General features: G+C 40.3%; 1 protein-coding gene across 3 annotated transcripts; it reads left to right on the top strand.

Moving 5' to 3' along the window:
* The first annotated feature begins 885 nt into the window (after positions 1-885).
* On the top strand, positions 886-12,614 carry RRN3 (RRN3 homolog, RNA polymerase I transcription factor). 3 transcript variants are annotated; one of them, XM_082292332.1, is made up of 18 exons: positions 886-988; positions 1,110-1,213; positions 1,698-1,754; positions 2,571-2,660; positions 2,748-2,877; positions 3,319-3,378; positions 3,838-3,901; positions 4,382-4,451; positions 6,564-6,662; positions 7,270-7,365; positions 7,816-7,951; positions 8,727-8,857; positions 9,488-9,618; positions 10,416-10,600; positions 10,887-10,995; positions 11,412-11,564; positions 11,770-11,857; positions 12,241-12,614. In XM_082292332.1, the coding sequence occupies exons 2-18, from the start codon at positions 1,121-1,123 to the stop codon at positions 12,397-12,399; spliced, it is 1,851 nt and encodes a 616-aa protein (XP_082148458.1). In that variant the 5' UTR covers positions 886-988; positions 1,110-1,120; the 3' UTR covers positions 12,400-12,614. The 3 variants fall into 3 exon arrangements, with proteins under 3 accessions (XP_082148458.1, XP_082148459.1, XP_082148460.1); XM_082292333.1 differs by lacking the exon at positions 6,564-6,662; XM_082292334.1 differs by lacking the exons at positions 886-988; positions 1,110-1,213 and adding an exon at positions 1,298-1,377.
* Positions 12,615-13,773: the final 1,159 nt, after the last annotated feature.

The following is a 13,773-nucleotide window of genomic DNA, read 5'->3' as shown; positions in this document are numbered from 1 at the left end:
GCTTCAGTAGTAGAATTTGTGTGTGTATACAATGTTTCTGGAGGAAAAGCAGTTACGAGCTCCAAGACAGAAAGTCCGTAACACATTTTGTTTAATAACAGGTGCTTCAATACAGACCTAGCCTACACAAAGAGGACAAAAACATCCAGAAATCTCGCTTGAAGTTCCTATCCCGCTGTTCTAGCAAATCCATTATTGCTTCCCAAGGTTAAACTCCGCTTTGTTTAGATTTGTTTAGATTTTTGGCCCTCTTTAATCTCAACTAAGTTGTTCTGACCATTTAGTTTATCCCTTCGGATTGCAGTTTTTAGTTGATAACCCTTGCTGTCCAGGCTGGCCGTGCCCTCGGTGTCACCTGTGCTGTGAGGGGCTGCCCGCGGCTCTCACCGCTCGGGAGGAGCTGCCCAAGGGGTCGGGGAGCGCTCGCTTGTGAACGAATCCGGGATGGGATCGCTCCACCGTGGCGCTGGGGATAAATCTGGAATTCCGCTTCCCTGCGGTCGGCTCACGCACCGCGGGAGTGGGAGCGCTACCGGGAGTCAGTGTTAAAACCGGAACAGTGACGAGAGTAGAGCTGCCCGGTCCTCTTGCCCGGCTTCATCCCCGCGTACGGGGCGGGAAACGCCCTCTGCGTGCCCCTGCCCGGCTCCCTTGGTCCGCCCGCAGCACGGCGGGCGGGGGCAGCGGCGCGGCTGCTCCCTCTCGGCGCTCCGTGCCGCCGCCCGGCGGTGCCGCTCCGCGCCCGTTCGGCGGGGCCGCCCGGCGGTGCCGCTCCGTCCCGGCTCGCTGGTGCCGCCCGGCGGTGCCGCTCCGCGCCCGTTCGGCGGTGCCGCTGGGCGGTGCGAGGGGCGGGCCGCCTGGCGCTGTTTCCGCCCGGCCGCGCTGTTTCCGCCGGAGCGGCATGTGGCGGTGCGGGCAGCCGGGACGCGCCGGGCGCGGGGTGCGGCGCCGCGGGCCCCGATAGCGGGGGCGCCGCCGCCACCGCAAGGCAAGAAGGGACGGTGGGGGGACCCTCGGGACGGGGAGCGGCTCCTGCGGCTCTCCTTGCTGAGGAGAGGGCCCGAGGGGTGCCCCGGGCCTCCGAGCGGTGCTCACGCGGCTTCCCGCAGGTGTCGTGACCATGCTGGGAGCGGACGAGTTCATCAGCTCCCCGCCCAGGAAGACTGTGCGGTTCGGGGGGACCCTGACGGAGATTCTGCTCAAGTACGAAAAGGTGACTGCGGCTTCTCGGGGGCCTGCGCTGCGTCCGGGCTGCTGGTTCCTGGGGTCATTCCGTGAGAAGACTCGTTTCGCCTTACGCAAGACCGCGTCTGAAGGCTTAGGGAAAAAACTGAAGGCAGCTGAGCGTTGTAGGCTTGTGCCAGGCGGTGTTCCTGTGTGAGTGAAAAGATTTCCCCCGTGAGTCAACCTCAGTGGCTGGGTGGATGTAAAGCCTGGCTTATGCCAAAGTGTGCACAGGGATCCAGCTGTGTCTGCAGGGAGAGCAGCTGAAAATGAGCCAGCAGCCTCGGTTGTCTTCTGGGACAGCACCCTGTTACTGCTGCTGCAGCCTTCCTGAGCTGCCTTGCCTCTCTTGTGTTCTTGATGTACCTGTTCAGCAATAGTTGGTTGTTCAGATACATGGATGAAATTGGTATTTTTTACTGAAGAAAAAACAAAAGAGAAAGTAATCTCTTTATTTTTGTTTCCCCTGCTAGGGTGATACCACGGATTTTGAGTTGTTAAAGCATCAGCTGTCAGATCCAGACATAAAGGTAAGATTTTGATAGTCAGGGGTCTGATGATTTAAAGTTTGTCTGAGTGTAATCACCAGACAAGTCATTCTGGTGCTTGCACAAATTCTTTGCTTTAAACATTTAAATTGTATTTAACAGCTTTTTTCTTTATGGAAACCATCAGAATTTTAAAAATTGTCTATTTATACACATACATATATGCAGGATCGTCATAAATGGTGTCTCATGCTTACTGACTCTGCTGTACCCTTTGAGTCTGTTCCAGATACCATCTTTTCAGGTTGCTGATGCTTGATTATAGAGACACTTCTGTAGATCAAACTGTGGTTTCTGACTTTCATAGCCTTTAAGTTGCATCGAATTTTATCTTCTGTTCTCACTAAATCTTGTTTCATTATGCAGTAACATAGATATGCATTTAGTAGTTATACCCAGAAGTATTGTTTCACAGCTCTTCTGTATAGCTACAAGTACCCACATTTGCTGTTTCAAGACTTGAATGTTCCTTCTGCTTTAAGTAGAGCAGAAGAGAAAAGAAAATTGAGATGGAATGCCATTTTAAAAAAATTATTTTATGTTCTTTATGAGTGAGATTGCATGCCTTGCTCAGTCTGACTGAAGCATTCCAGGCAGGCTGTTGGTTTAGGAGTTGACATGAATGTATTCTGCATTCAAGAGCTTTCATTGGTGAGGACACAAACTTAAAGAAATTCCTTTCCTATTAGTGTGAAAACAATTTGTATTAATCTTTGACTTGTAAGGATTTTGTTATTTTCTGCTAATACGTAATACTGTTTATTTGAATAGCTACCTGTTTTTTCTGCTTATTTTAAGGATGCCCAGATCATTAATTGGCTGCATGAATTTCGAGCTTCTGTTGCATATTTGACCAAAGAGCTTGAACAACTGGTCAGCATTTTGCTGGTAAATATCTGTTTGCTACGTGGGAAGATTAAGAGTTCAGTACTAGAAACGTCCATCTTTGACATCTTGATCTTTGCTTACTTTTAGAAGCTGCCATGGTTGAGAAGGAGCCGAGAGGTAGTGGAAGAATATCTGGGCTTTCTTGGCAATCTGGTGTCAGCACAAACTGTCCATCTCAGGCCATGCCTCCGGATGATCGTGTCACAGTTTGTCCCCCGTAAGTGACTTCTCTCTTAATCTTCTTTGTTTGCTTATCAAAACCCCTAGATAGATAAGGTCTGTATAAATACAATCCATGACACAATTAATTATTGGGGTATTGAATTTTTTTCATGTTCATTGTGATACAGATGGTTTTCTGTACCTAGATTTTAGATGACATATTCTTGTTGCTAATACAGGTCCTGTTCTGAAGATGCCTTGGAAATGGATGAACTGCATAGTATTTTTACTACTAAAAAACCAAAAGCTGAAGTGAGGATCATTTTAGATGTTCTCAAGAACCTCCTGGTTCTGTAAATAAAAGTCTTTAAGAAAGTCTTGTCGCTAATTTTGATGCTTTAGTCCTGGTGGAGACTGTTGTCCAGTGTGTTTGCTATTGAATTTGTTACCTATAAGATTTATACAATTTTGATATAATAATCTCACTCTTTGTTAGCTCGAATAACCATCAGAGAAGATGATGTGGATATTTCAGATTCTGATGATGATGATGAAAGTGAGTATAAAGGATATATATATGCTGCTGTAGTGCCCTTACTAAAAAAGTATACAGTGCATGTTGCTCCTTTTTTGCAAAATTAATTGGGCTGAGGTAAAGTAAAACATCAAGAAACATCCTTAAATTCCCAAGTCAAAGACTCTCTTGTACTCAAGTGAACCGTGTGCTGACCCACTCCTCATTACTTTCAAAATATTCCTGTTAGTGCAGTATCTGTAGGAATAGAATGCATAGGAAAACATTCCTAGTCCTAGATTGTTCAAAGCCAAAGAAAAGTTAGGAGTTGCTTGGTTTCCATTTTATTTACCTCAATGTACACCCCCTCAAAATAACATTTTGGCCAATGCAGTTTCCTTGGGAATCTTTCAATTGTGTAGTTAATGCAAACTGGTTTTACTGGTTCCTGATTTAGTTTTCTGTAACCAAGTGCATAAGAATACTTTTTTCTTTCTCTAGACGTTTCTGAAAACTTCGATACATGCCACAGAGCATTGCAAACTGTTGCAAGATATGTTCCTTCGTAAGTATAGAATCCCTTGGGTTTGTGTGTTCTTTCCTTGCAGATTTAAAGCTTGTGAACTGATGGGGTTTTTCCCCTCTTAATTGGAAGTGTAATACTTTGTTTCGTTGCATGATTTTTCCCAGTATTCACTAACTGGTAGAATGCTATATATAAACATTGTGAAATTTCTGTCAGGCATCAGCAGCTGGAAATCCTGTTAACAGAAATGAGAAGTAGGAAAAGTGGTGTTGATAGTGGCTTCTATATTCTTCTCTAGTCCATAGTGATATTTGAAGTGGCTTCTAACAAGTGCATTGTGAAAGTTTGCCACTTAATATCTGTCCAGTGATCCTTGCCAAACCACATTTTATACAATTGCTTACCTTAAAATAAAGTTACTGTGAAATAAGGTTATTCCAGTACGTCTTTAGAGTGCTGGAGTTCAATATTTGCAAACCTATAACTTTTAGGTCTGATTTTTTTTTAAATTAATTATAGGACTCCACAGTTTCTCATGCCAATACTTGTGGAATTCTTCCCTTTCATTAATAAATCGGAAAGAACTCTGGTAAGAGCTGTGACTATTTTTGTTGATTTGTTCACCTGTTTTTCTAAATGTATAAATGTCATGTATAGTACTACAACTGATTTGATGGCAGTCAATGCAGATTTTTGAAGAGTACTGTTATATAGATATAATAATTATATATGTAATAACCATGTATAGTATCGTGTCTGTTTAGTGTAAGGCTGTCCAAGCATTCTGAATTCCTTGTGCATAAGCATTGTGCTCATCTTTAATGACATCACTGCATATCTTTTCCACAGGATTGCTTTCTTAATCAATGCACACCATGGACCTCTTTGACGAGGAGTCTCAGGGTTGTGCAGTAGGGAGACCTGTCTCGTTTGTTATCTGTGGATGCTAAAAGGCAAGAGCAGAGAAATTTTCCAGCTCTGTAGCATTTGTGAAGTTTTTCCTTTCTCCTGCTTTAGCTGAGAAATAGAGAAATCCAGCTTCTCACAGCTTCTCTGTGAAAGCTTTCATTCTCATCCGAACTGGATGGATAACAGTTTGTAAGAATGTAAGCTATTTCTACACCTGCAAGTTGTTGTGGAAACTGTAGAATTGTTTTCAGTCTTGTGAGAATAATATTTGGAAATGGGTGTCTTACTGCTCAGCCTATCACCTTGAGAGGTGGTGAGTGAATAAGCCAATCATGTGATTTCTTTATTGCGAACTATACTATAAAAGATGAGCTATTCATTAAATGAGGTCTTAGCTCTGCTTTGGCCATATCCTTAAACCTGCACCTATGTTGTGATTTCGCCATTCTCTGGGAATAACAGCGACAGTTATCAACCCTGAAAAGTCTTTGTCAGAGGAACAGAGGCTTTGATAAGCAAACCAGAGACATTACAGGTGAAATCCAAATCACCAGTAGTGTAAAGCCCCGAGTTGTTTTATTGCAACTTTGGTGTAGTGCTTGTGGGCTGAAAAACAAGCTGGAAACTTTTGACAGGTTATGGCTCTTGTTTGATCTTTATATTTACTTGTTCCAACTTGATATGTTGGCACTTTATGTTACAGAATGGCAAAGCCTTGCTCCTCCAGCCAAGTTCAGTTGAAGCTGTGTTTCGAACTCATCAAGTACTGAAAATTCCCCAAAGTTCTTTATATACCTTGCAATTTTTTTTTAATTTACGTTTTTGTTGTTGTTGTCTTCATGCAAATAACTTTAAGCACCAGCTCCCTATCTGTAAAATGGGGGGATAATAGCTCTTAAATGATATTAGGAGATTTATTTACTTACTTAGCAGCTTGGTGAGGAACAAGATGTGAAGAAATGCGTAGCTGTTTTCAGGGCAAAGCTCAAATGAAGTGTAATAAAATATCATCCATGCATTGTTGAATATTTCCAGTTTATACCTTCTAATTAAACTATCTCCATCCATTTTATGTACTGGCCAAGCCTGTGGAAAAATGAGCAAGATGGTCTGTGGAAAAATCATACGTGCTCATGTAATTAAAGGTTGTGTTATAATGCATATTCACAGGCTACGGTGTACTTAAATGTTGGCACTTTACCTGATTTTATGCACTGACTTGACAGTTTTGCTTTGTGAAAGTTGCAACGTTGTCTTTTGTACATATTTGTGTACACATGGGTGGGCCCATGCATGCTCACAAAACTTGTCTGTTAAGCTGCTTGGTTTATAATCAGAATGACTGAAGAGGCATAGCTGTGCAATTTAGAATTGTTGCTGGTATATTATAATAATCTGAAATAAAGATGCATTGGGTCTCATTTCAAGCAGTTCTACTATAGCTGGTTCTAGATACAGTGAGGCATATGCTTCAGTTTCCTAAAGAAAGTTTAGACATAAACTCCTGTGAAAATGAATACCTTCTCTTATAGAATCTTTACACTCTATCTAGAGGTAGTGGGGAAAATTTGCATGGAAATAGAAGATTAAGCAGTTAATGGTGACACAGCTTAACTACTGAAAGTTAATGTTTATGTTATACATGAACTTACTCTTGATTTAACACAGTCTGTTTAAACCTATTTCTGGGTCTTTAGATAAGAAATTAAGAGACTTGTTTTCTAGAAGTCCTTTGCAGAAATTTGACTTTCTGTTAACATTATTATGGATATCAATTAATTTTGTGGTTTAGGAATGTTATGTCCATAACCTACTGCGAGTTACAGTGTACCTTCCAACTCTGAGGCTTCAAATTCTGGAGCTTATTGTTGAAAAGCTGCTGAAGTTGGATGTAAGTTTATTTTGTGTTATCTTTTATGGAAGGTCGGTGTTAAAATACACAGAGTAGGAAATGAAATACGCTTCAGTTCAGGCTTGACAAAAAATATGCTTGTGATCATGAGTATAAACCCAGTTAAATTTACACTCCATTCCCAGAATAAAGATGTTCCCACACCTGAGGGTAACTGTATGGTGTGTACTGTTATACCCTGCCTGGAATCTCTGCCAGAATCCAAATAACTTGTTCTGTGGTGATCAGTGCTAATGTGCAGAGAATGTGCTTCCCTTTGTGTGGTTGATTGGTCGTGTCATCTCTTTGAAGTAAAAGGATTTACAGTCCTAAAAAAAGACAGGAGGTGTAGCACTGTAAATCATCACAGCTTTTTGCCTCACTGTAACAGTCTGGGGAGAGCTTATGTTGGGGAGGTAAAGTTTCAGAAAGTTTGGAGTGTGCATTCGTGTATGGCACATCATGTAGTCCCTTTTAAAATGTTTATTTAGTCCAGGACAAAATCTTGTTGAGAACTTACTCATGTCTTTTTTATGAATAATAAAAAAACCAATTTCATATTATTGTAATGGTTTTATAGAAATTAATTTCTTGTTTGCAATTGTAGGTTAGCACTCCACAGCAAGATATCGAAGATGCTGAAGAAACTGCTAATAACTGTGCTAGTGAGGAAAAATCTACAGAGGAGGGACTTTTTGATATGGTTGGCTATCTTGTTCTATTAAAATTTTTTTCAGTAAAATTTTCACTTCTGAGGTGGCTGTGAGCTAAATGTAGGAAGTCATTACTGCTTTGTTGTTACTGCACTACACACAGCTCTTGAAACCTGAACAGCTGATAGATGATAAATGTATTCTCAGGTATTGACTTTATTCATGTAAACACCCAGTGTACATCCAGCAAATGAACTTCATTATGTAAAAACACAAGCATTTGTGCCATACAGCTAGTTAAAGAATTCATGGTACTTGGCTTAGTGTGCAAAAATTTGCTTATACTGGATAATGGGATACTGCTTTGCTAAACAAAAAAAAAGAAAAAAAGATGAAACTTTAGCATGTTTCTGAAAGATAAATTTAGTTTCACTTTTTCTGTAATTACTGTCTCCATGATTTGTGTATATAAGAGCTGCATGTGCCATTTTATCTACCAGGAGGAAGATGAGGACAGAAAAGGAAACAAAGTTGTCTCTCCCAGTATTGAGAGAATGGCCCATCCACTGGCAGAGCGCCTGGACATCCTGATGACCATCCTGTTTTCCTATATTAAAGATGTTTGCCACGTGGATGGTGAGTACACTTGCTCTATAACCAAATTTGTTGTTTTGCTAAGTAAGAAACACATAAGAGGAGTTCTTGCTTTCTGTGCTGCAAGATAGAGCAGAACTCTGCCATTATCAGCCTGTAGTCCACATTCCTGCCTCTTCCCAGGTACTGGGAGAGGTAAAGTTAGGACTTGAAAGGTTAAGTCTTCACTTGGAGACATTCTGATTCCATTAAGATGATACTGTATCCTAACTGTAGTAGGGTATAAATGTTTTTATTATTTGCTCTACCTGAGTGTTAGAGTTATGGATCCTTTCAACATCACAAGGACTGGACGTAGATCAAAACAACCAGACACATTAATCAATTGGCTTTGTTACAGGGAAAAAAATATCTTCCACTGTTATGTATTAAGGGTTTGAATTCCTTAGATTTATGTATTTAAAACAATATTTAGAAACCATTATGTTGTATCTTCCCCACGTAAGTCAGGTGATTTATTTCTTAGTGGTTTTTTCTTGCTCTTCTGAGTGAACACGTTATTGCAAAGTTTGCATGTCTGATGGCTTTGTATGTGTGCACAGTCACACAGAGAGATTCTTCATTTACACCACCTTAAAAAGCAGTAGAACTGAACACCTGGATTTTTAGATGTCAGATCAACTGGGAAGTCAGGTTGGCAGTTTTTCTTTACATATATTTTACTGCTGTAGAAAGATATAAAATACCACTTCTGCAGCACAAGGGTGGGGAAAAAACCCTGAAATGGCTCATTTTGTTCTGTTTCTTTGTTGTGTAGGCAAGCTCGACATCAGCAACACCAAGGATTTGTATCGGGATTTAGTTTCTGTTTTTGACAAGCTCATTTTACCAACCCATGCTTCGTGTCACGTACAGTATTTCATGTTTTACATCTGCAGCTTTAAATTGGTGAGTAAAAACTGGATTTAAAATGTGGCGTCCTCTGTCATTTCTGCACCCTTGTTTTGGTTTTTTTTTACAAAACAGTTGTTCTCTGCTGTAATTCTACTCTGAAGATAGCAAGTACATCAGGAGTCATTAGTATCTTTGCTTTCTTTTCCTTCTCTGTTATTCTTTTCTTTTTTTTTATGGTTGCTCTTCCCATGTTGTTCATAAACCACTTACAGATGGAATCTTAGCAAGTGTGAAGGAACAAACTTGGTTAAAACTGATCTGTTTTACAAGAATCAGTTGGACTCTTGCACCCAAGACATGGTGTGCATGTTTCTTCAGCATCCCAAAACTATCTCAAAGATGCTGTCTGTTAGCTCTTTGATTTGAAAATCCTGTCTGCTGTTTGTTGTTCCCCCACCCCTCCATTTTCCCATCTCTCTCAACAAACTGTTCTTTCTTTTACAACTAAGTATAGAAAAAGAGAAATGAGTGCTCTTCCATCATGTGTAGGAATAGTTATTTACTGCAGTTATAGGTAGATGTTTTTAATGGTTTGGTTATGGAAATTATGGGAGTTGAGTGCTAGGAATCTATCACTTAAACAGTGTCACCAGTATAACAAGTTTCTATGTATTTTTTTTCCAGGGATTGGCTGAAGCATTTTTAGACCATCTTTGGAAGAAACTGCAGGATCCAAACAATCCTTCAGTAATCAGGCAGACCGCTGGGAGTTATATTGGCAGCTTCTTGGCAAGAGCTAAATTTATTCCCATTGTGTAAGTTGTTGTCATTCATGAGCAGAACCAAACAATTCCTGCTACTGTGGAGCTTAAGTACAGAATTGGTCTTCTATTCCCACTGCTTTGCCACTAAGCCTGAATCAAGAGTCTTGATTGTCCTTTCAACAATACTGGTTCAGTATTGTCTTGAAGTTTCCAGGAAAGTTTTGCATGTACAGGATGCAGACTGATGATTGCAGAGGTTCATGACTTGTTGTTTAAGGCTTCACTTACCAAGAAGTGCTGAGCATGAGTAGGTTGTGCTGACTTCAGGCAGAGTCATGGATTCCCAGTGTATCTGATGATCAGAAGCAGATATTTTTAGTACCCAATACTAGGCATTTTATGCAGGCTCTGAAATGGGGAAGTAATTTGTTCTAGTATTTTGATACAGAAGAGTTAAAATGTCTTCTTTTTTATGTACACATTCTATATTTTTATGCTGTTTGGGGTTGTGACTTTAACACTGGAGATAGTTGGATATTGGAATTACCTGGTGGACATGAGTTGCATTGCTCTGTACTACCTGTAGCCAAGGATTTTAATTGTTTACTGTGTGTTTGTGGATTCATCTCATCTGGCACCCTGTGCTTTCACTGAGAGGGGTTTTCAGTACGGATTGATTCATTTTATGCTGAGATAAAGGAGAAGGCTCATAACAGAATCATTTTTTATGAAGAGATTTTCTTACTGATGTTTTTATAACCACTGAGATTCTTGAATATTTGTTTAACATCGTTTCTGCACCATTCCAGGTATTATTTTTACACTTCTTTTTTCTCCTTGCACTACAGTACTGTAAAAGCGTGTCTGGATCTTCTGGTGAACTGGTTGCATAAATACATTGATAATCAGGATACAGGAGCTAATGCCTACTGTGATGTAGCTCTCCATGGGCCATTCTATTCTACGTGTCAGGCAGTGTTCTATACGCTTATTTTCCGTCATAAACAACTTCTGGATGGAAATTTAAGGAAAGGTGAGTATATTAGGTTTGAAAGGATTCATTAGAAGTTTTACTGTTGCTGTGTTTTGTAGTGGTCAATTCAGTCAAGTATCTGATTGCAAGTTTATGTTGTTGTGCTCTAAATAAAAGGAGGTGGCTTGTACACATGTTGAGGCCAGACCTCCACTGTGAGAGTGCCCTAGGATGTGCTTCTGTGGTGGTGTGCAGAGTGCAGGCTTGTCACACTGGAAATTCTTAGAAATTAAGTTCAGTTTATATGATACCTAACCTATATTTGCCCACTGTTCTTATTTTGAAGGTCTGTCATATCTGCAGAGTTTAAATTTTGAGCGCATTGTCATGTGTCAGCTAAACCCCCTGAAGATTTGTATCCCTTCTGTTGTCAACTTGTTTGCTGCCATTACCAGGTACCTACTCATTTACTTCAATTTCAGCTTGGTGCAGATTTTGTGTGTATCTAAAACCAGCACAGGGTTTTGTTAGGCACAGTATTGAATATTATCAGAGGCATAACACTGCCCATATTCCAGGTGTGATAAGTTTATTCCTAGTTCAGTTTCAATGAGATCCTGCAGTACTATGAAATGGATTGCTTTGTGTTGGAGCCAGTGTGGCTGTACTTGGCATAAAGTTTATAGGAGCTTAGAGGAAGAGAACAGACTCCTTACCTTGTGACTATCTTGCAAACTCCTAATATCAGCTGGAAAATGGAAGAGAGAAGATGTTTGTTAAAAAATAACTTTGTGTTTTCATACAATCCATCTGAAATTCATGCTTTGGGTGTGCCAGAAGTGCTTATCTTCTCTTTGTTCCCTTTTTAAAGGAAATACCAGTTGGTGTTCTGCTACACGATTATTGAGAGGAACAACAGGCAGTTCATCCCTGTTGTGCGGAGCGGCACAGGGGGGGACCTTGTGCAGACCTGCACCAACCCCCTCGACAGCTTCTTCCCCTTTGACCCCTACATACTCAAAAGGTAGAATTAAAAAGTAAACAATGCCTTTGTGCCTGCTAGAAAATAATGAATACAACCTGTAGCAGTGTTTCTGCTGCTCACTTTTCTCCCTGATCCTTAGTACCTTTCATGTTGTGCATTTTAACCAGACTGTCAAAGGTTTAAATTAAAATGTACCCCTACTGCATATACAAGAACTCATTCTTTGCTCTGTTTCCTCTCTCAGATCAAAGAAGACTATTGATCCAATGTATCAGTTCTGGGAAGAGTTGAGTGCTGAAGATCTTGAGAATCTGAAGAAACCCATTAAAAAGGTAGTCTTCCCTGATCCACACACAGTTCAGCTATCAGCTGCTTTTATTGCAGAATATTTTTTTAAGTAGATAAGGGTACACTATACATTTAGGGGGAACTGTGACTGAAATTTGAAAGCTTTAGGAATCTATTCATTCTTGTCTTGAGAGCACTTTTCCCTGTTCTGCAGCACAGGAGCCGTGTTGTGCTCAGAAAATGGACATGATGATGTCACTGGGAAATCCACCCTGTAGAAGTGATTTAGTTCCCGTATTTCATAATCAGAGTACATCTAATTCTTTTACCATTCCAGCTGGTCATGACAATCACAGTGTAAATCCAGGTCTCTATTAAGATTTGGCAGTATCTTCCTGCTCTCACTGATCCTTTTAAATTTTTGCAGGGTACTTCTGAAGATGAAGACGATGACTTTTTGAAAGGAGAAACCCCTCAAAATGATGGTGTGGTTGAAATTGCTCCAAATTCTTACGAGTCCAACACACGGAGCCCTGTGAGCAGCATTGGCTCCCCTGCAGACTGTTACGTGCCATACCCACTGTGACATGGACAACCAGAAGGGAAAAGGTTGAAAATTGTGTGCAATGTTTTGCTCTGGAAAGAGACTTGAGCTCAACTTTCCAAACTGGCAAATGTTTTAAGTAATTACATTTAAGAAAAATTACTGTTTCTTCGTCATCAGATTTCTACAGATATGTTATAGTAAAGTCATATGTTGCTAGAAAAGCTGAGAGAATAAATAGGGTGATATTTTACAAATTTCACATTGAAATGGTTTTTATGACTTAGAAGGATTTTTTTTTTTTTTAATAATTTTTCTGACTCTTCAAAACTTTGTTTACTAATGTTTCTCTACAAGGTTTTATATATCAGGGGTGAAATTCTGGTGTTTCTTCTGCAGATTTGCGTGGGGGCCAGAATTCCACTGTCAGTGCTCTGACTTGGATGACTCTTCTTGAGTTGGTTTCAAAGTAATGGTGTCATCTCTCAATAGGCAGGGCATGAATCCAGCCTGACAGTGGTTCTTGAACACACATCTCCTCAGCTTTTCCTGTCTGTAGAACCATACTTGGTGAAGCCACTTGCTAGTGGGAAGCGTACTCAGACAGAAAGCATTATCCTTCCTTAAATCTGTAGCTGGCACACACCTTTCCCAGCTATGAAAGTTCAGACACGTAAAAGTGATGGTTGTTGGAAGTGTTGAAAATGAGGAAGTAGCTGAAAGTATTACTTGTAGATAGTTTTCTTTGGGGTGCTTGTGAAGCACTCTGAGACAGGTATTTATTTGCAGGATTTGAAGTCTATATGTGAATGCTGAAAATAGAAAAAAACAAAAACATCTTCCCTTGTGGAAAGGAAGTGATGGTGTCAGTGGTGTCCTTGTGTTGTCCATGTGTCTGTCAGTCAGTGTAGAGTTTCTCTACAGAGGTTTCTTGTCTTCTTTTCATGGTTGCTGTTTTAGATTTGAGTAAGAATATAAACAATGGGAGAAAATAAATGTTATTTGTGTAACATTTAGTTGAAAATTTTATGCATTTGGGACTAAACTCTAATTGCCCTTCTTTAGAATCTGAACTTGGAGGCTTTCAAGACAATATTTTTATTTGGAGCCAATAAAGTTTGATGTAAACAGTGCAATTCTTAACATCCTTGAGAAAACCACATCTCTGTATGTAACTGAGGTGCCCTCTGTGTAGCCTGACTTCTCAGAGTTGGGGTGTTCAATCTGACAGACTGCAGAAATGAGTTTTGGGGATATTGCAAAGTGCATCAGTGGATCTGTTCATCACTGTATAAACTGAGAGGTTTTGGTTTTAACTGTAGTCCTCTTTATTGTCAGTCCTGAGTAATAAACAATAGATTTCCCTCTGAAGTAATTGCATTTTCTCATGGCATGGAAGAACCCTCAGATCAACAG

Source organism: Coloeus monedula (assembly GCF_965178545.1).
Source record: "Coloeus monedula genome assembly, chromosome: 16".
NCBI classification, from domain to species: Eukaryota; Metazoa; Chordata; class Aves; order Passeriformes; family Corvidae; genus Coloeus; species Coloeus monedula.
The sequence above is the reverse complement of the archived record's forward strand: the minus strand, read 5'-3'. Positions and strand labels throughout refer to the sequence as shown.

What these genes read in the sequence shown, in the direction of transcription:
- RRN3 (XM_082292332.1), top strand. Translation starts at nt 1,121, where the DNA reads ATGCTGGGAGCGGACGAGTTCATCAGCTCCCCGCCCAGGAAGACTGTG. An exon ending in AAAAGCTGCTGAAGTTGGAT is followed by an intron (nt 6,663 to 7,269) that starts GTAAGTTTATTT and finishes TTGCAATTGTAG; the next exon opens with GTTAGCACTCCACAGCAAGA. An exon ending in GACCCCTACATACTCAAAAG is followed by an intron (nt 11,565 to 11,769) that starts GTAGAATTAAAA and finishes TTCCTCTCTCAG; the next exon opens with ATCAAAGAAGACTATTGATC.